The sequence below is a fragment of the Rhinolophus hipposideros genome (assembly GCF_964194185.1).
Source record: "Rhinolophus hipposideros genome assembly, contig: SUPER_9_unloc_4, whole genome shotgun sequence".
NCBI classification, from domain to species: domain Eukaryota; kingdom Metazoa; phylum Chordata; class Mammalia; order Chiroptera; family Rhinolophidae; genus Rhinolophus; species Rhinolophus hipposideros.
The window spans coordinates 90,164-110,922 of NW_027669494.1; the positions used below are offsets into that span (position 1 = coordinate 90,164).

Here is a 20,759-nt window from a genome sequence, read left to right on the forward strand (position 1 = left end):
TGGCGCTGGGTTTTTTTTTTGTTTTGTTTTTGTATCTTTGATATTTTTGCCTGTGTTGAGTGTGGGTTACTGGTTGTTTTCACACGTGAGTGTATTTGGTTTTGACTTTGTTGTTGCTGTTGTGCTTGGTGATTGGCTTTGTTCTGAAATTGCCCTACACCAGGGCCCAGCCCAAGAGTCACAAGATTCGACACCTCCTGACACCAACTCCAGACCCAACCAGAGTATTATTGGGTTTGACCTACAAGTGACACACCCAGAGGGAATTCTCTACAGGCACAAGAGCCCATAGAGGCCAAGTCTAATCGGAGTGGTCCACCCTCACGCAGCAGATCATCCACCGAGGGCAGAGCTAAGTCTCACAACTAGGCAGCCTAGGATCAACCCCACCTACTGACCAGCCAAAAGCAATGGAAGTTCAACTTTACACAGCACAATATACACAACACCAGGGTCACCTTTGGAGCACACGCACAGGAGAATAGGGAAGTGGTGCAAGTCAGATATAAAGGACACACACTACATAAGATAAGCCAGCAAAGACCGAGAATCCTAGGGGATCTACCTAATACATCGAAGCAAACACGGAGAGTCAACCAGAATGGGGAAACAAAGAAACATGTCCCAAATAAAAGAACAGAAGAAACCTCCAGAATTGGAACCAAATGAAATAGAAGTAACCAACCTATCAGAGACAGAGTTCAGAACACTGACGATAAGAATGTTTAAAGAGCTTAGTGACGACATAAAGAAGGATAGAGAAATCATAATGAACAACCAGTTAGAACTAAAGAATACAACAAGTGAAATAAAGCACACGCTTGAAGGAATTACCAGTGGGTTAGATGAGTCAGAGAATCGAATCAGCGACTCAGAAGACAAGTTAACAGTGAACACACAAGCGGAACAAAAATAAATCCACGCCTATATGGCCATTTAATCTACGACAATGGAAGCAAGAATTTACGGTGAGGTAAAGACAGTCTTTTCAATAAATGGTGCTGGGAAACCTGGACAGACACATGCAAAAAGATGAAGCTGGACCACCTCCTTACACCATATACAAGAATAAATTGAAAATGGGTCAAAAACTTAAATGTAACATCTGATACCATAAAACTCCTAGAAGACAATATAGGAAGCAACTTTACATATATGACCCGGAGTAAGATTTTTACTGATACATCATCCCCTTGGGCTAGGGAAGTAACAGAAAAAATAAACATATGGGATTACATCAAACTAAACATTTTTTTCACAGTAAAGGAAATCATCATTACAACAAAAAAGGGTCCTACTGAATGGGAGAAGATATCTGCCATTGATATATCCAAACTTTATTAAAAAACTCACTCAACTCAGCTCCGAAAAAACAATCAAACCAATTAAAAAATGGGCAGAGGACATGAAGAGACATTTTTCTAAAGAGGACATACAGATGGCAAACAGACATATGAAGAAATGCTCAACCTCACTAACCATCAGAGAAATGCAAATAAAAACCACATTGAGATACCACCTCACCCCAGTCAAAATGGTTATCGTCAATAGATCAACAAACAACAAGCGCTGGTGAGGATGTGGAGAAAAGGGAACCCTTGTGCACTGTTGGTGGGACTGCAGATTGCTGCAGCCACTATGGAAAACAGTATGGAGGTATCTCAAAAATCTGAGAATGGAACTACCTTATGACCCAGCAATTCCACTCCTAGGCATCGATCCGGAGAAATCCAAAACTCTAATTCAAAAAAATGTATGCACCCCTATGTTTATTGCAGCTCTATACACAATAGCCAAGATATGGAAACAATCAAAATGCCCATCGGTAGAGGACTGGATTAAGAAACTGTGGTACATTTATACAATGGAGTATTACGCAGCCATAAAGAAGAAGGAAATCTTACCATTTGCAACAATATGGATGGACCTAGAGGACATTATGTTAAGTGAAATAAGTCAGACAGAGAAAGACAAATACCTTATGATCTCACTTATATGTGGAATCTAAAGAAAACAATAAATGAGTGAACTAATCAGAAACAGTCTCAGAGACACAGAGGAAAAACTGAAGGTTGCTAGATGGGAGGGGGGTGGGGATAAGGGGGAAGGTGAGGGGATTACAAAGCACAATCGATAACCCCAAGATTGCCATGGGGATACGAAAGTCAATTTGGTGAATGTAATCAATAATGTAAAGATTTTGTAGGGTATCTGATTACACTTGTCTCTTAGGGAGAGCACCTCAGAGATGATGTAGATGCCTGACAACTGCACTGTACACCTGAAGCTGAAGCTGAACAATAATGAATGTTAATGTTAACTACAATTGTTATACACACACACACATATATATGTATGTATATATATGTTTACAAGAAGTAGAGTACAGCCTGAGGGATAGAGGCAGTGGAAATGTAATGGCTGTATGTGATGTCAGAGGGGTCGTTGATGAGGGGAGAGGGGTCATCATTATGTGAGGCATACAAATTATAAATGTGTAACTATTACATTGTTTTGTACACCTGAAACTAATAATAAAAAAGAGTTAAAAATAGTAATACTCATTCACTGAAAAAAAAGAAGACACCCAGAACTAGTTTCTGCACAGTAAAACAAACAAACAAACAAAAATAGCACTTCTTGGTGACTTTCAGGCACATATATAACACCTGTCAATCAGCAATCTGGCCCTCAGCTTAAAATAACCCAGTTCAACACAGTCGAGTCATGGGCAAAGAGAAACAGGGCTGAGCTATTTTCAGCTGTAGCCCCAGCAAGAAGCTGAGTATATTATATACTATATTATATAAAATACTATATGTCAATAGTCAAAAGACATACAGTATTTACTTCTAGGGCCAAAGATTAGCACGAACCAGGGAAAGCTTGTTCACCTGAAACTAACGACATACATTATACTTCACTTAATTTTTCAAATACAAAGGAGATAACAGACTCTCTGCCACATATTATATACTCCCCCATGAAAGAATTATTATTTCATTATCCTTTTTATGCCTACTGCTGCCTAGAGAAAAAAAATCAAACTCACTTAAAGCCCTCCTCAATTTGACCTCCACTAACCGTTTTAAACTAATTTTCTATATTGTATGCTGCATATAAATTAGACCAATTGTTCCGAGCAGATGATTTGTGCTTTCCTTCCTGTATTCTCCACGTTGCTTAAATGTAATAAACATTTTGGAGGGTAAAACAAAACAAAGTAACAGCATGAAGAATGTCACTGAGATATAACAACACTCACAAGGCAGTTCAATGAGTTCAGGAGTAAAATTAATGACCCGGAGGAGAACTTTATCAAAGAGATGGAAACTATGAAACAGAACCGAACAGAACTCCTGCTGGTCAAGAACTCAAGAATGAGTATTTTTAACAACCACGTCACACGAAGAAAACGAGTTGTGATTTAAAGACTCCCTAGCACTGCCACCTTATTCATCAATTACCCAAATGCTGTCAAGACATATAGACATAAGTGAACTTCATTTTAAAAATTCAATTATTTGCTTAATGTCCCTATTTAGAATATGTACAACTGTGAAGCAACTCATTTTAAAACACTGAAATAGATAGTGCTATGAATAAAATAAAAATTAAGGATATACTCTCTTGTTAGAAGATAACATTAACCATAAAAACAGAGACTAATCTTTCTGCAGTATTATAAGTTTGCCGAATTAATAAAAAGGATTATATCTGTTTCATTTAATAATAAACATCCATTTGTGGTTAGGTGTTTGGCCAGCCATCATTCACTTACACTTAGGGGAAGAAAAACTGGGATGCACAAAACTTTAAAATTTTTATGAATCATCTCCAACTAAAACCAATTAAGAAGCCAAAGCATCTCAAAGCATACCATTGGTTATTAGGCAATGATATTTAACATCTGTAATAAAATTTAAAGGCAAATTTTCAAGCATTTTAAATGTATCACTTTAGTTACATTTATTAAATAATAATAAATAACTCAACACATGAGAGCTCTAGGGACTTAAAAAAAGACTGTAAAATTTCTATCTCCTTTCTATGCATATTAGCACACATATTATGCCTTTTACTTCGTGTGCATTAGTCAATGAAACAACTCAAAATTTCATCAACGACAAACAAAGAAACAAAAACTCATAGACACAGACAACACTTAGTGGGTGAGGGGGGAGAGAGAGAGGTAGAAGAGGGAAAAGGGGGTCAAATACATGGCGATGGAAGGAGAACTGACTCGGGATGGTGAACACACAGTGAAATATATACAAGATGTATTATGGAAATGTACACTTGAAACCCATATGATTTCACTAACCAATATCACCCCAATGAATATATAAGACAAAACAAAACAATATTATATCAAAGAAATAAAAAAGAAAGAAATCTGAAACGCAAGGGAAAGAAGCTAATATAACTAACCTTGGGACAGTAATACCCCATGATGTCATTTGAAGCCCGTGCGGTTGACTTAGGAATCACCAAATTTTCTCTTGGAGCAGGATTTCCACTGAGGAGTAACTCAGTATTCAAACTCCCAACACATGGTGGCTCAAGGACTCCCCTCCTAAGAGCAGTGCTGAGAAACTCCTTGGGCTGTTCCTTTGCCTGAAGATCGGTTCTAGCCTCTGCCAGTCTTTCATTAGCACTGTGAAGATTGTAAGACACAAAGCTTTGAATGTTATTTTTCCTGAATGACTTGCATTTTTTTCAAGCTGCCATAATAAATAGTAAAAGGAATTTCCCATTAAACAGCATTTTAACATTGAAAATGCGTCAGGGCAGACCTACCATGCACAAGGATAGGTTTCAAATTATCCTAAACAAGCACATATGTTTCTATGGGGACACCAGACTAAGAAGAAATTCAAAGTAGGGAGGGGAGGAAACGGGCTATCAGTGACATCCACGGCTTCACAGATAATACTTGCTGCCTTCTACAATGGCTGAACCAATAAGATTCTTGAAGATTGCCATGAGACATACATAGCAAACGAGTTTAGAATTTTTAAAAAATCCCACCAAGATATTTTCAAGCCTTTGCAGTCACCGCCCTTGGGTAACGCCCTCATTACCATGAGGACTGAGGTGTCATTTAGAACAACAGCCTCTGGGGGAGAAGGAGGGAGCCTGGTTGGTGATCCTACTGAATGAAACCGCTCAGCAGGCCTGTAGCTTATAATATAACACTGTGGCCAAGGCGCTGGGCGTGGGCTCTGCGCTTCCTGCCTCCACACACCCCCTCAGGCTCACCACCTTATCTTTTTAGCCACTTCTTGGGTTATACTACCCTCACCCCTACGTTGTTAATCCTCTGCTATATTTCACATGTATGCCTTTGTGGACATCAGAAAGACTAGAAAGAAGAGCTTGTCTGAAAGCGACCTCTAGAGATAATAACACAGAGCACAATGGAGACAGTACATGTACCAAGTGCCAGAACATGCGGAGTACTTAACCCTTTGGGTTTAAGTTGTTATCTTATAATAAATAGTTACCTCACTAAAAACTATTTAGGGGAATTCTGACAAGAAATTTTATAATAAATAGCGTTGTCTAAATCATAAAGCTTCAAAAACACTTTGCTTAAAGACTGGTAGATCAGATTAACTGTATGAAAACCGCGAGAAGGAGAAATACAATCATGTAAAACCAAAAATGGAGAGAGATGCAAATGTCCTGAACTAACTAACATTTTAAAAGTAATTTATTCACTAACATCATTTTCCAAAATTATACTATTTAGTAAGCTTTCATTTCCTATCAATCTCGGGAATCTGCCTGGATAAAAATTATACTTTAGAGGCAAATTAATGAGCTCGATTGATTTTCTCTGACTTTGTTTGGACTTACTTGTTTAGTTTGTTTTCCAATGATGTGATAAGTTTTAATTCCTCTAGGTAGAGGTGTTTACATTCTTCCAATTCTATTTTACGAGAAGTTTCCACTTTGGAGAGTTCAGATTCCAGACGTTTAATTCTGAGTTCCATGTCACTTAGGGAAGCGCCATCATGGTCATTTAATGGGTGTACGTTTTTTTGAGATGCTGCTTGTTCCTAAAGCCAACAGAAAGGATACATTTTAAAAATAATTATAAACTGAATAATTACAGTCTATTTGTATTCTTTAGTTTTAAGTCAATGATTTGGACGGCAATTTAAATGTGAAAAAAGCTGAAGTTTAAAATATTTATCATCAATACGGAATAAAATAAATCTGAATCATGAAAATATTTTGAATCATCTCATCTAACAATTCCAATAAGAGAATCAATTTTAAATTTTAAAAATTGAACAATATGACTTAATAATCTAAGAATATGGTGCATTTTATTTTCTGTATTTCCTAATAGTCTCGTTTTATATCAATTGGTCTTAAAAATCAAACGATTTTTCAGAAAGAACAAATCTCAAACATCAACTGAGTGACAATAATGATGGGAACTGAAATATTAAAAAGGAGAAGCAAATACCACCTTTGTTCCAGAAATCTAAAAAAAATAAAATAAAAACAACTGCCATTAAGGGGAGTAGAAGAATCACATACACTATGCATATTGAAAACGTAATTTGCAGCAAAATGAATTAAGACGTGTTAAAAATTAATGAATTAACCTGTAAAAATAGATTTAAAAATTTTTTTCTACTACATCCTGTCTTGCTCAGTCTTCAATATCCCAGAATTTACTGTGTTCTGCTTCACTCTTTTCTACCACATTTGTGACTATATGAATTTTGAGGTTTAATAATTTTTATCTCCACTCTTTTTATTCTCACTTTTTCACATGACTTTTGTACTCCTTTCATAGATAATAACTCTTGTTTAAGATTGATTTTCTTCAATAAGCTATAGATACCTTTTTATAAAAAAACTTTTTAAAACAAATTTTTTTTTTATAACTGGGGAACAGTGTTTTTTCCAGGACCCATCAACTCCCTGTCAAGTAACAGTTTCCAATCTAGTTGTGGGATGCGCAGCTCAGCTCCAAGTCAAATTGTTCTCTTCAATCTACTAGTTATGGAGGGTACAGCTCACTGACCCATGCGGGAATCGAACCGGCAACCTTGGTGTTATGAGCACTGCGCTCTAACCACTGAACCAACTGGCCGGCCGCCCACTGGGGGCTCAGCTCCAAGCTCCAGCCATTGTTTTCAACCTAGTTGTGGAGGGTGTAGCTAACTGGTCCATGTGGGAATCGAACCATCGACCTTCGTTACCAAGGATTGGAACCAGCACGATGCTCTAACCATGGAGCCAACTGGCCACCCCACAGATGGAGACATTCTGAAGATGCAGTTTCCAGTTTTGCTTTGAGAGCCTCATTCTGAATGAGTAAGATAGTATGATTTGGTTACGAAGGAAGTTGACTGAGAATAGTCTAACCCCAAACCAGTATCAACTTGTGAAATAAACTCAGTTGCCATAAAATGTCATCCATACTATAGTAGATCCTTGGAATGTGGAAACTTGAATTACTCAGAATGGAGAACAAAGAGAAAAGCACCAGGAGACTCAAAAATGTATCCTTTATTGTCATCAACTTTGCCACACAACATCTGTACTTGATTTTCTACGATTTCCTGAATGATTGGTTCATGTTTTTCTTCTATAAAATCACTGTAAGTCACCTCTGAGTTGATAGTCTCTCACCTGTTCCCCATTTTAACTGTCCATAATTTCTTACGAAGTTGTAGGGAGTTACGAGTAACTCATCTTGAGATAGTTAGGTCTCCGTCAGCTACAAATGTTTCATGGTAATTTGAATTGCTTTCAAGAAGAAATGATTCCCAAGGTTAAGGAGAAATCACATCTCACACTGTGATGTTTAGTGAGATGATCGCTACATTTTTTTCAACAACAAAAAAGTGTCTTAATTTGATAATGCTATCTTGTAATCCTCTCTTTCCACAATATACAAGAACATCCTAAACAGCAATAATAACAACAAATCTGCTGGAATTTCAGTGATACTGAGTTGGGTAGAACTACTTTCCTGTAGATACAATGCTTATTTTGTAAGATGAGGTGATTGGATAGATGTAGTGTTTTTAAAACATGGCTACAAATTCTTGACATTTCTCCATGAAATTCCCTCCCTTTTAATATGTGCTGGCCTTAGGAAGTAACTGGATTCTAGTGCATGGAATAGGGCAGAACTGCTGTGAGAATGCTATGCCTGCGGCAGAAAATGTGATATAGGTTCCATCTGACTTTCTCTCGGGAAGCTCGCCCTGAGAACCCAGCCACCATGTTGTGCAGATGAAGAAGCCCAGGACACACAGTGAGGCCTCCTACAGATGTTCGCGCTGAGACGGCCCCAGTGGGCATCCCGGCCAAAACCCCGCTTCAACTGCTACACGTGTGTGTAACAGCCTTTAGATGATTCTCATTCGCAGCTTCATGGCAACGCAGCTGATGCCAAGTGGAACAGAAATGAGCTAGTCTGACTGAGCTTCACTCAACTGCATTACTGGTGAACAAAACAGATGCTGTTTTGAGCCACTAGCTTTTGAGTTGGTTTCTTGAGCAGCAATGAACAACTGGCATTGATACTGATATTCAAAATGGTGTGAGCCACAAAGAAAAGCAATCTAAAACCTGTAGGAGTGCCTTTCCACCAGGAGGTAGGTGGAACCCGAAAGGATGTGGAGAAGAATGAGAACGACACCCACAAGAGCCTCCAAGAGACGGTTATTGGGGGCTTGCGGGCCCCTAAAGAGGCTGGCCACAAAGACTTCTCAGCTAGTGAAGAAAATGAGTCTGAAATCCGGATGAAAGGGGACTTTTGCTGTGAAGTAACCAAGTAAAATCCATGAGATACATGAGCTAACGAAAGACTGTGAACTGTAAAGGAACCAGGACTTATTGTGTTCAAATGTGTTTCCCATTACAGCCTCTCCCACATGCCCTGTTGTCAAATCATGCTAAAATAAAGAAATGGCTTCTGAGTGAAGATCAAATTCGCTGTGCTCCCAGGAAGACATGATCTACGGATGAGGACAAGACTGTAAAGCCTTCCTCAAGACTTCGAAAGAGTTAAGGTGGGGCCTTAAATTCCTGGAAGGCTCTTAAGAGGAAAAGAATTTTATAGGCATGGTCCTACAACAGCTACAGGAAGCCCAAGAGCTTATCTCAAAACGATGTATGACGGTGGCTTTTCTAATGGCACGAACCCCAAGAAACTCTCACGCAACTCCAAGTTTTTAGGATAGTCAAGTAGCAAAAAACCACCTTGTTACCTTGGACTAATAAAAACCAAGAGAGTGAAAAATAGAGGAGGCCTGTGGGTCTTAGACATTTGGGTGGAGGAATGACGCTGAGGGAAGAGCTGCAAGCACAGGTCATTTCTTATGAAAAGGACAGAACAAAGAGCTCACAGGGGACAGCCAAGGGCCATGGAGAAGCATTGGCATGATTAGGACTAAGTCCTAATCAAAGAACGGACAGCACACATCAGGCTGTATTTCAGAATTGCTATGGACTAACGTGCCTTCCACTTTCTATTTCTGCAGGGGAAACTTCAGCAGTCGAGCAGAATGTTGGGTGTGTGGGTGGTAGATAACTTGTCTCTTCCTTTCTCATGTTTTCATATTGAAAGGAATTGTCCTCAAGGAGCTTTATCCTAGAAACCAAAACCCAGGCCCTTCACCCCCATTTGCACCAGACTAAGATGGTGAAATCTTAGATTCGAACCTGAGCCTGATGCCATTAAATTGAGACCTGTGGCGAGTATTGTGTAGGGATGAGTGTATTTTCCATGTGGGGGGAATGTAAAGAATTGTGGCCAGTGGACAGATCAAGGTGGTTTTTAAATGTGTCCGTAAATTTTGAAATATTCATTGCATAAAACCACTAGAATATGGGTCAACATTAGTGACTGGCTCCTAATGAACAGAATATGTTGAAAGACATTCCCTGTGAATTCCAAGACTCCTTCACAAAGGACAACACAACTCCTGTTGGTTATGTCTCTGAGGATCTGAACCTTGGAATCCAGCCCCATGTTGTGGGGAGGCTCGGGCCACAATGCGAGCTGGGTGTTCAGGTGTAGGTCTTCCTGCTGTCTGCCCCAAACAAATCTTTTACTTGTTTCTGATTGATTAGTTACTTCCTAATTTTTAACAGCTGTACTCTTGAAATGTTTTCTTTGGATGGGTGAAATATTTATTCCATTAATTATATATGAAGCTAAAGGTACAACTATGCATCTCAATGTGTTTCTGAGAATGTGGGATCTATGCCAAGAACAAGACTGGCACCAGTGTTTCAGAAAAGAACCGGGTCAAACAGAATCTACTTTTCAATTGCAAGATGATGGATTAGAGAGATTTCTAAAGAGGAAAGCAGATGGTCCAAGTTTCATCTTCTCCTTCCTAGACAGTGAAATCTATGGAAGAGGCTATGGATTAGGAGATAGACAAAATGAAGAAAGTTGTCCACCAAGTATCAGATCCTATTACCGACATTTGATGGAAATGGGAGTGAAAGGGAGGCACTGGGTTAAAGATTAATGTTTTGAATGAAGAAAACAAAAGGAATGAGTCGACTTTGTAAGCCTAATATCCCATCATGTCATAAGGTCACCAAGGTCTGCGGGCCACAGGCTCCATCCAGAAGCAAAACATCTCCATAGAAGTGGAATTAAAGATATTCACCTACATTGACATTTTATTATTCCATAAGGCATCTGGTAATATGCAAGATGACTGGGGAAGCGTTCTCATAACATTTGATTTGGTAATGGCGTAAGGACAGATCTATAGACCAATAAATTGGAAAAGATGATCCAAAAATTAACCCTCATATATATAGTCAAGTGATTTTTGACAAGGGTGCCGAAAAATCCAGTTGGGCATGAACAGTCTTTTGAACTAACGATACTGGTTCTACTGGATATCCACATGCAAAAGAAAAATTAAACCTCTACATCATACCATATATAAAATTATTTCAAAAGGTAAAAACCAAAACTATAAAAGCTTTGAAGAAGCTTCATGTCTTCATGACTGGAGTTGGCAATCGTGTCTTAGATATGACAGTACCAAACAAAAGTAGATAACTGGACTTCATTAAAATAAAAAAAAAAAACTCTATGCTTTAAAGGACACCATTGAAAAACTGAAAAGGCAAGCTAATGAGAGGGAGAAATATTTGAAAATCCTATATCTGATAATCGATTTGTATCTAGGATATATAAAGAATTATTACAATTCAACAAGAAAAAGACGAATCAATTTTAATGGGCAATGGAATTGAATCATCAGTTCTTCAAAGAAGTTATACAAATGGACAATAAGCAAGTGAAAAGATAGCTCAGCATCATTAGTCATCAGAAAATACATCAAAACCACAATATGGAGCAGAGAGTTCACTAGTGGTTCCCTAGGGCTAGGAAGAGTGGGAAGGGCAGACGGGCACACGGTGAAGGCTAACAGTACACAGATAGTTTCCAGGGTGATGAAAATGTTGTAAAACTGATTGTGATGATGACTGCATAAAGCTTTGAATACACTAAAAGCCACTGCTCTGCATACTTTAAATGAGTGAACTGCATGCTATGTTCATTACATCTCCTTGAAGCTGTTACGAAAGAAAGGAAGGAAGGAAGGAAGGAAGGAAAGAAGGAAGGAAGGAAGGAAGGAAGGAAGGAAGGAAGGAAGGAAGGAAGGAAGGAAAGAAGGAAGGAAGGAAGGAAGGAAGGAAGAGCAGTGCTGGCACCACCAGAGACCAGTAGCAGCAGCAGAAATACTTCTCCAGCCTCCACCCACAGCACAGTGCTACCAGGGCCACGGGGAACCAGGTGGGCTCAGTGGACTCAAGACAGGCTCTCCCTGACCACCCCCTTCTCCTGTTCCCTCCCACGGTGCTGGTGCCCAGACTCCCTGGTGATCTGGATACAGCGGCAACACCCATCACCCTGGTCACCCAGGCCAGCACTCCCACACTCACAGCTAAGCCCCCACACCTGGACCCCCCAGGCTCAAGTAGCACCAGTGAGAGACAACAGAAACTGTGCTATTGCATCAGCTACTGAAAAACAAAACAGAGACGTCTAATTATCTAGCTGCTGAATTGCTCGAATCAAAATGTACGTAAATAAGAAAGTGTTCACTACTTCAAATGAGCCTGCAGAAGAACAAGCTATCCAGCAGCATGAACAACCAAGGTGACATGGTAACACTGAGAGAAGATGACACTTCTCCAGAAACCAAGTCAAAGTCATGAAGATTGTGATCTCTGTGACCGAGATTTCAAAACAGCAGTCATGAAGAATCTCAATGAGATACAAGAAAACTCACAAGGCAGTTCAACGAATTCAGGAGTAAAATTAACGAACAGAAGGAGTACTTTATCTAAGATATGAAAACTATAAAAAAGGTCCAAACAGAAATCCTGGAGCTGAATGAAGAACTTAAGAAATGAGATTAAAAATGGACATTTTAATAACAATATTACACAAAGAAAACAAGTTGCTATTAAAGATGCCATATCATTGCCACCTCAGTCATCAATTATTCAAGTGATGCCAAAATGTACAGATATTGGAGTATTACGCAGCCATAAAGAAAAAAGAAATCTTACCATTTGCAACAACATGGATGGATCTAGAGAACATTATGTTAAGCGAAATAAGTCAGAAAGAGAAAGACAAGTACCATATGATCTCACTTATATGCGGAATGTAAAGAAAAGAATCAGTGAATGAACTAATCAGAAACAGTTCTGGGGACAAAGAGGAAAAAGCTGAGGGTTGTTAGATGGGGGGGGGATAAGGGGGACGGTGAGGGGATTAGAAAACAGTCGGTAACCACAAAATGGCCTCAGGGTTTTTGAAAAATAATTTCGGGAACGTAATCAATAATGTTGTAAAGATTTTGTAGGGTATCTGATGGACACAGGTCCCATCTGGGAGACCACCTCAGGGAAGATGTAGATGCTTGATCAATGTACTACTGTACGCCCAAAGCTGAACAATAATGAATGCCAACTATAATTTTATATATATAATGTGAAGGCTCGGTGCAAGGTCGGAGGGATAGTGGAAGGGGAAATGGGGGAGGAGGGGTTCACAGTGTGAGGGCAATAAATGATGAACGTCTAAGTATTACCTTGTCTTGTGCACCTGAAACTAATTAAAAAAAATTCTAGAGCTACAACTTCTATTTCTTTTTAATCTCCTTAAATCTCCATTTAAAAAAAAAGATGTACAGATATAAGTGAACTTCATTTTAAAAATTCAAATATTTGCTCAATTTACCTCTTTAGAAAATGTACTGTTGCTTAGCAAGATATTTTATTTTATTATTACTTTTTAAGCAAAACATTTTAACTCATCAAAATAAAAAATGCTATAAGTAAAATAGAAATTAAGGATGTACTATTATGTACAAAGAGAACAACTTTTAACTTAGAAAGAACAAATTAATCTTTTCAGTGTTACAAGTTTGCAGAATTCATAACAAGGATTTACCTCGGTTTCATGGAAATAAGAAACATCAACCTATAGTTAGTGAATGTCAATCATTCACTTACGCTTAGGGGTGGCAAAACTGGGCTGTAGGAAAACTAAAATTGTTATAAACCATCGCCAAATTAAAACCAATGCAGAAGTAAGCCAAAGCATCTCAAAGCATACCATTCGTTGTTAGGCAATAACATTTCATTTGTAAAATCTAATTGAAAAGCAGCTTTTCCAGAAATTTAAAATGTGTCAGTTAATTACATTTATTGAATACAGTTAATGACAGGTAGCTCTTAAAACATGGGAGATGCAGGGACTTACAAAAGATTGTAAAATTTCTGTCTCCTTCCTACATTAACACACATAATTATGCCTTTCACATTGTGTGCATTAGTCAATGAAACAACTGAGAATCTCACCAAGTTAAGAACAAGAATTATATCGGACATCTGAAACCCAAAGGAAAGAAGATAATATAACTAACCTTCATGAAGTAGGTGAACGTGTCATTATTATTAGAAGTCTGTGGGGTTGACCTAGGAATCACCGACTGTTCTCTTGGAGCGAGATTTCCTCGAGGTAGGAACCCATCACTTATCCTTCCAATACAAGGTGGCAGCAGGACAGGCCTCCCAGGAGCGCGGCTGAGTAAAGTGTTCCGTGGTGTCTTCATGAGAAGCTGGGCTCTCATCTCTGCCAGCGTGTCATTAGCACTGTGAAGATTGTAAGAACAAAGGCTTAGTATTTTATTTTTCCTGAATGACTTGCATTTTTTTCAAGTTGCCATAATAAATAGTAAAAGAAATTTCCCATTAAACAGCATTTTTTTTTAATTTTTTTTTATTTTTATTTTTTTTTTGGTTTTTGAGAGCCCACTGGCCCATGTGGGAATCGAACCGGCAGCCTTCGGAGTTAGGAGCATAGAGCTCTAACCACCTGCACCACCCGGCCGGCCCCCATTAAACAGCATTTTAACATTGAAAATGCGTCAGGGCAGACCTACCATGCACAAGGATAGGTTTCAAATTATCCTAAACAAGCACATATGTTTCTATGGGGATGCCAGACTAAGAAGAAATTCAAAGTAGGGAGGGGAGGAAAAGGGCTATCAGTGACATCCACGGCTTCACAGATAATACTTGCTGCCTTCTGCAATGGCTGAACCAATAAGATTCTTGAGGATTGCCATGAGACATACATAGCAAACGAGTTTAGAATTTTTTAGAAATCCCGGGGGAGATAAAAAAAAATGGCGGCGTGAGGTGAGCCTCTGTAACGCTCCCCTGGAATTTACAACGAATCGGACAACAATAACTCCACAAAGGACTCCTTGCACAGCAGACAGGCAAGACGAAGAGGCCGACTACTGAATTCACCTCCAGGTGGGTGAATCGCGCGAGCGGGGGAGGAGGGAGAGGAGAAGTGCGGAGACGAGCCGCGCGGGCGCAGGACGCAGACCTGGCTCAGTGCTCGGAGCCCGCTGCGCCCGGATCTTCCGCAACTGCGGGAGAGGGAAGGACTCGGACTGCTAGGGCTCCTCTTACGGCCCACAGGGCTGAGGGGGCAGCATACAAAACCGCTGAACCCAACGATCACGGCAGACCTCGGAGCAAAGACTGAGGGAAGAGGGCTGAAATCGGTGGTTTAAGCCCTCACTGCCGAGCGGAGAACGGAAGCCTTAGGCACGGAGACTAGCCGCCCCCTCCTTACCCTCCCAGAGCTCGCCCCGCCCCCACCAGCCCGGTGCTAGAAGCGATAAAGTAGCAGTGTCGGATCAAAGGACAGAATATTTGCTGCTCTGAGAACTGTGGACCGCAGACACAGATTCGCAGCTCAACTAGTTCTGGCAAAGGGGAGGGAGCTGTGGAAGCAGGACTGGCTGTGGTGGTGGTCGCCGCCATTGCTCTGGGCCACCTCTCACAACTCACCCCGCCCCTGGCCCCACCTATCTGGGCGGATCCCTGCGGGAGTAAACAGAACTGCTGAAACAAACGGGCTCTGAATCTGGTGCACAAAGAGCTTTGGAACTCCAAAAGCTCTTCGCATACCTATCAACCTGTTGCAGAAGACACTCCTGTAGATGTCTAGGAAGAGAAATAGTAAATCAGTGATTGCCATGAATAACCAAGGCAACAAGATAGCTCAGAAAGAAAATGAAAAGTCTCCAGAAAAGGAACTTAGAGATACGGACCTTTGTGATTTAAATGACAGAGAATTCAAGATCGCAATTCTGAAAAAACTGAACGAGATGCAAGAAAACACAGAAAGGCAGTTTAATGAACTCAGAAACACAATCAAAGAACACCATGAACATTTTACAAAAGAGATTGAAATCTTGAAAAAGAACCAAATAGAATTTCTGGAGATTAAGAACTCAATAGAAGAAATTAACAATAAAATATCCAGCTTAGGTAGTAGAGTTGACCAGATGGAGGAAAGAATCAGTGACATCGAAGATAGGAACCTGGAATTTACACAGAGGGAAGAAGAAAGAGACTTGAGACTTAAAAGAAATGAAAGAACTCTACAAGAACTTTCTGACTCCATCAGAAAGAGCAATATAAGAATAATGGGCATACCAGAAGGAGAAGAAAGAGGGAAGGGAACAGAGAATATATTCAAACAAATCGTCGATGAGAACTTCCCAAAGTTGTGGACAGAACTGGATCCTCGAATCCAAGAAGCAAATAGAACACCCAATTACCTCAATCCCAACAGGCCTTCACCAAGGCACATTGTATTGAAGCTGTCTAAAATCAATGACAAAGAAAGAATCCTCAAGGCAGCCAGGGAAAAGAAGACGGTAACTTACAAAGGAAAGCCCATTAGATTATCATCAGATTTTTCAGCAGAAACTCTACAAGCTAGGAGGGAATGGAACCAAATATTCAAACTATTGAAAGAGAGAAATCATGAGCCAAGAATAATATATCCAGCAAAGATCTCTTTTAGATATGAAGGAGGAATAAAGACCTTTCCAGACATCCAGAAGCTGAGGGAATTTTCTAATACACAACCTGCACTACAAGAAATACTAAAGGAGGCTATTAGACCACCATCAACAGGGACAACTTGTGGCAACCGAAACATAAAAAGGGGGAGCGTAAAGGCCTGAACTGGAATATGGGAATAGAGAAAGTAAGCGTACTGAAGAAACTGGAATACTCTAAATATCAAACTTTCTTTTACATAAACTCAAGGGTAACCACTCAAAAAACATCCAATCTGAAATATATACTGTAATAAAAGAAGAAACAGAGGGAAACATCATAGAATACCACCACACAGAAATAACAGACAACAACAAAAAGGCAAAGAAACAATGGAGACACAGCCTTACCAGAAAACTAAAGACAGAATGACAGGAAATCCTCACATATCAATAATCACCCTAAATGTAAATGGACTGAACTCACCAATAAAGAGACACAGAGTAGCAGATTGGATCAAAAAACTAAACCCAACCATATGCTGCCTACAAGAGACACATCTCAGCTACAAGGACAAGCATAGACTCAAAGTGAAAGGGTGGAAATTGACACGCCAAGCAAATGGTACCCAGAGAAAATCAGGTGTAGCCATAATGATTTCCGATGAAACAGACTTCAGGGTGAAAAAGATAACAAGAGACAAAGATGGACATTTCATAATGGTAAAGGGGACTATACAACAAGAAGACATAACAGTCATCAATATTTATGCCCCCAATCAGGGAGCACCGAAATATACCAAGCAACTACTAACAGAACTAAAGGGAGAAATTGACCAAAACACAATTATACTAGGGGACTTAAATACATCATTGACAGCTATGGATAGATCATCCAAACAGAAGATAAATAACGAAATCGCAGCCCTAAATGACACATTAGATGAATTGGACATCATTGACATATATAGAGCACTTCATCCTAAAACATCAGACTATACATTCTTTTCTAGGGTACATGGAACATTCTGAAGGATAGACCATATATTGGGACACAAAATCAGCCTCAGCAAATTTAAGAAGATTGAAATCATACCAAGCATATTCTCTGATCACAAAGCTTTGAAATTGGATATCAACTGCAAAAAGAAAGCAGGAAAAAACACAAATACATGGAGATTAAACAACATACTATTAAAGAACGACTGGGTCAAAGAAGAAATTAGAGGAGAGCTCAAAAGATACATAGAAACAAATGACAATGAAAATACATCCTACCAAAATTTTTGGGATGCCGCGAAAGCAGTTTTAAGAGGGAAATTTATATCATTACAGGCCTATCTCAAGAAACAAGAAAAATCCCAAATAAATAACCTCATGTTACACCTTAAAAAACTAGAAAAAGAAGAACAAGCGAAACCCAAGGTCAGCAGAAGAAAGGAAATAACAAAAATCAGAGCAGAACTAAATGAAATAGAGAACAAAAAGACAATAGAAAAAATTAATGTGACAAAAAGCTGGTTCTTTGAAAAGATTAACAAAATCGACAAACCCTTGGCTAGACTCACTAAGATAAAAAGAGAGAAGACACTAATTAACAAAATCAGAAGTGAAAAAGGGGAAGTTATCGCGGACACCACAGAAATACAAAGGATTATCCAAGAATACTATGAAGGACTATATGCCACCAAATTTAATAACTTAGAAGAAATGGACAAGTTCTTAGAAACATATAGCCTTCCAAGGCTGAATCATGAAGAACTGGAAAATCTTAACAGGCCGATCACCAGTAACGAAATTGAATCAGTCATCAAAAACCTTCCCAAAATCAAAAGTCCTGGACCAGATGGCTTCACCAGTGAATTCTACCAAACCTTCAAAGAGGATCTAATACCAATCCTGCTCAAACTCTTCCAAAAAATTGAAGAAGAGTCAGTACTCCCTAACTCATTTTATGAGGCCAACATTACCCTGATACCAAAACCTGGTAAGGACAACACAAAAAAAGAAAACTACAGACCTATATCTCTGATGAATACAGATGCTAAAATGCTAAACAAAATTCTAGGAAATCGAATACAACAATGCATTAAAAAGATTATTCATCACGACCAAGTGGGGTTCATCCCCGGGGCACAAGGATGGTTCAACATTCGCAAATCCATCAATGTGATACATCACATAAACAAAATAAAGGACAAAAATCATATGATTCTATCAATTGATGCAGAAAAAGCATTTGATAAGATACAACATCCATTTATGATTAAAACACTTACTAAAATTGGTATAGAAGGAAAATACCTCAACAAAATAAAGGCCATATACGACAAGCCCTCAGCTAATCTCATAATTAATGGTGAAAAGCTGAAGCCCTTTGCTCTACGTTCAGGAACACGACAAGGATGTCCCCTATCACCTCTGCTTTTCAACATAGTGTTGGAAGTCCTCGCCAGAGCTATCAGGCAAGAGAAAGAAATAAAAGGCATCCAAATTGGGAATGAAGAAGTTAAATTGTCACTCTTTGCAGATGACATGATGCTATATATAGAAAACCCTAAAGACTCCACCGAAAAGCTATTAGAAACAATCAATGAATACAGTAAAGTTGCTGGCTACAAAATCAACGTACAAAAGTCTATTGCTTTCTTATATACCAACAATGAAATCTCAGAAAAAGAGATAGAAAAAAACAATTCCTTTTGCAATTGCAGCAAAAAGAATAAAATACCTAGGAATAAACTTAACCAAGGATGTGAAGGATTTATATGCTGAAAACTATAAGACATTTTTGAAAGAAATTGAAGAAGACACAAAGAAATGGAAAGACATTCCGTGCTCATGGATTGGAAGAATCAACATAGTTTAAATGGCCATATTACCCAAAGCCATATACAGATTTAATGCAATCCCCATTAAAATCCCAATGGCATTTTTTAAAGAAATAGAACAAAAAATCATCAGATTTGTTTGGAACCACAAAAGACCCCGAATAGCCATAGCAATATTAAAAAAAAAGAACAATACTGGAGGTATCACACTCCCTGATTTTTCCTTGTACTACAGGGCTACAATAATCAAAACAGCTTGGTATTGGCGGAAAAACAGACACATAGACCAATGGAATAGAATTGAGAACCCAGAAATAAAACCACATAAATATGGACAGATAATTTTTGACAAAGAAGCTAAAAACATACAATGGAGAAAAGACAGCCTCTTCAATAAATGGTGCTGGCAGAATTGGATAGCTACGTGCAAAAGAATGAAACTGGACTGCTATCTGTCACCATGTACCAAAATTAATTCAAAATGGATCAAAGACTTAAGCATAAGACCTGACACAATAAACTGCATTGAAGAAAACATAGGTACTAAACTTATGGACCTTGGGTTCAAAGAGCATTTTATGAATTTGACTCCAAAGGCAATGGAAGTAAAAACTAAAATAAACAAATGGGATTATATGAAACTGAAAAGCTTCTGCACAGCAAAATAAACTATTGACAAAATAATGAGGCAACCAACTGAATGGGAGAAGATTTTCGCAAACAGTTCCTCTGATAAGGGGCTAATATCCAAAATATACAAGGAACTCATGAAACTCAACAACAAAAAAACAAACAACCCAATTGAAAAATGGACAGAGGACCTGAAGAGACATTTTTCCAAAGAGGATATACAAATGGCAAATAGACATATGAAGAAATGCTCAACATCGCTAATCATCAGAGAAATGCAAATGAAAACCACAATGAGATATCACCTCACCCCAGTCAGAATGGCTTTCATCAACAAAACAAATAGTAACAAGTGTTGGAGAGGCTGTGGAGAAAAAGGAACTCTCATACACTGTTGGTGGGAATGCAGACTGGTGCAGCCGCTATGGAAGGCAGTGTGGAGGTTCCTCAAGAAATTACGAATAGAATTACCATATGACCCAGCAATCGCTCTCCTGGGTTTCTACCCCAAAAATATAAAAGCATTTCTCTATAGAGGCACGTGTACTCCAATGTTCATTGCAGCTTTGTTTACGGTGGCCAAGACATGGAAACAACCAAAATGTCCTTTGATAGATGAATGGGTAAAGAAGTTGTGGTACATATACACAATGGAATACTATTCGGCGTTAAGGAAAGATGATATAGGAGCATTTGTGACAACATGGATGGATCTCGAGAGAATAATGCTAAGTGAAATAAGTCAGACAGAAAAAGCAGAGAACCCTATGATTTCACTGATATGTGGTATATAAACCAAAAAGAACAAGACAAACAAATGAGAAACAAAAACTCATAGACACAGACAATAATTTAGTGGTTACCAGAGGGTAAGGGGGTGGGGGGTGGGTGATGAGGG

The 20,759-nt window shown here is 38.9% G+C and overlaps 1 protein-coding gene across 4 annotated transcripts in view; it reads right to left on the reverse strand.

Annotated features, from left to right (window-relative positions):
* Nucleotides 1–20,759, reverse strand: part of LOC308502959 (ankyrin repeat domain-containing protein 26-like) — an 82,774-nt gene that overhangs the window by 31,635 nt on the left and 30,380 nt on the right. For all 4 annotated transcript variants that reach the window (XM_081080770.1, XM_081080769.1, XM_081080768.1 and 1 more), the window contains 3 exons: nt 13,956–14,184; nt 5,863–6,065; nt 4,432–4,657 (listed from right to left, as the gene is read on the reverse strand). In XM_081080770.1, the coding sequence (XP_080936896.1) occupies nt 4,432–4,657; nt 5,863–6,065; nt 13,956–14,184 (658 nt within the window). The remainder of the gene's footprint in view (nt 1–4,431; nt 4,658–5,862; nt 6,066–13,955; nt 14,185–20,759) is intronic.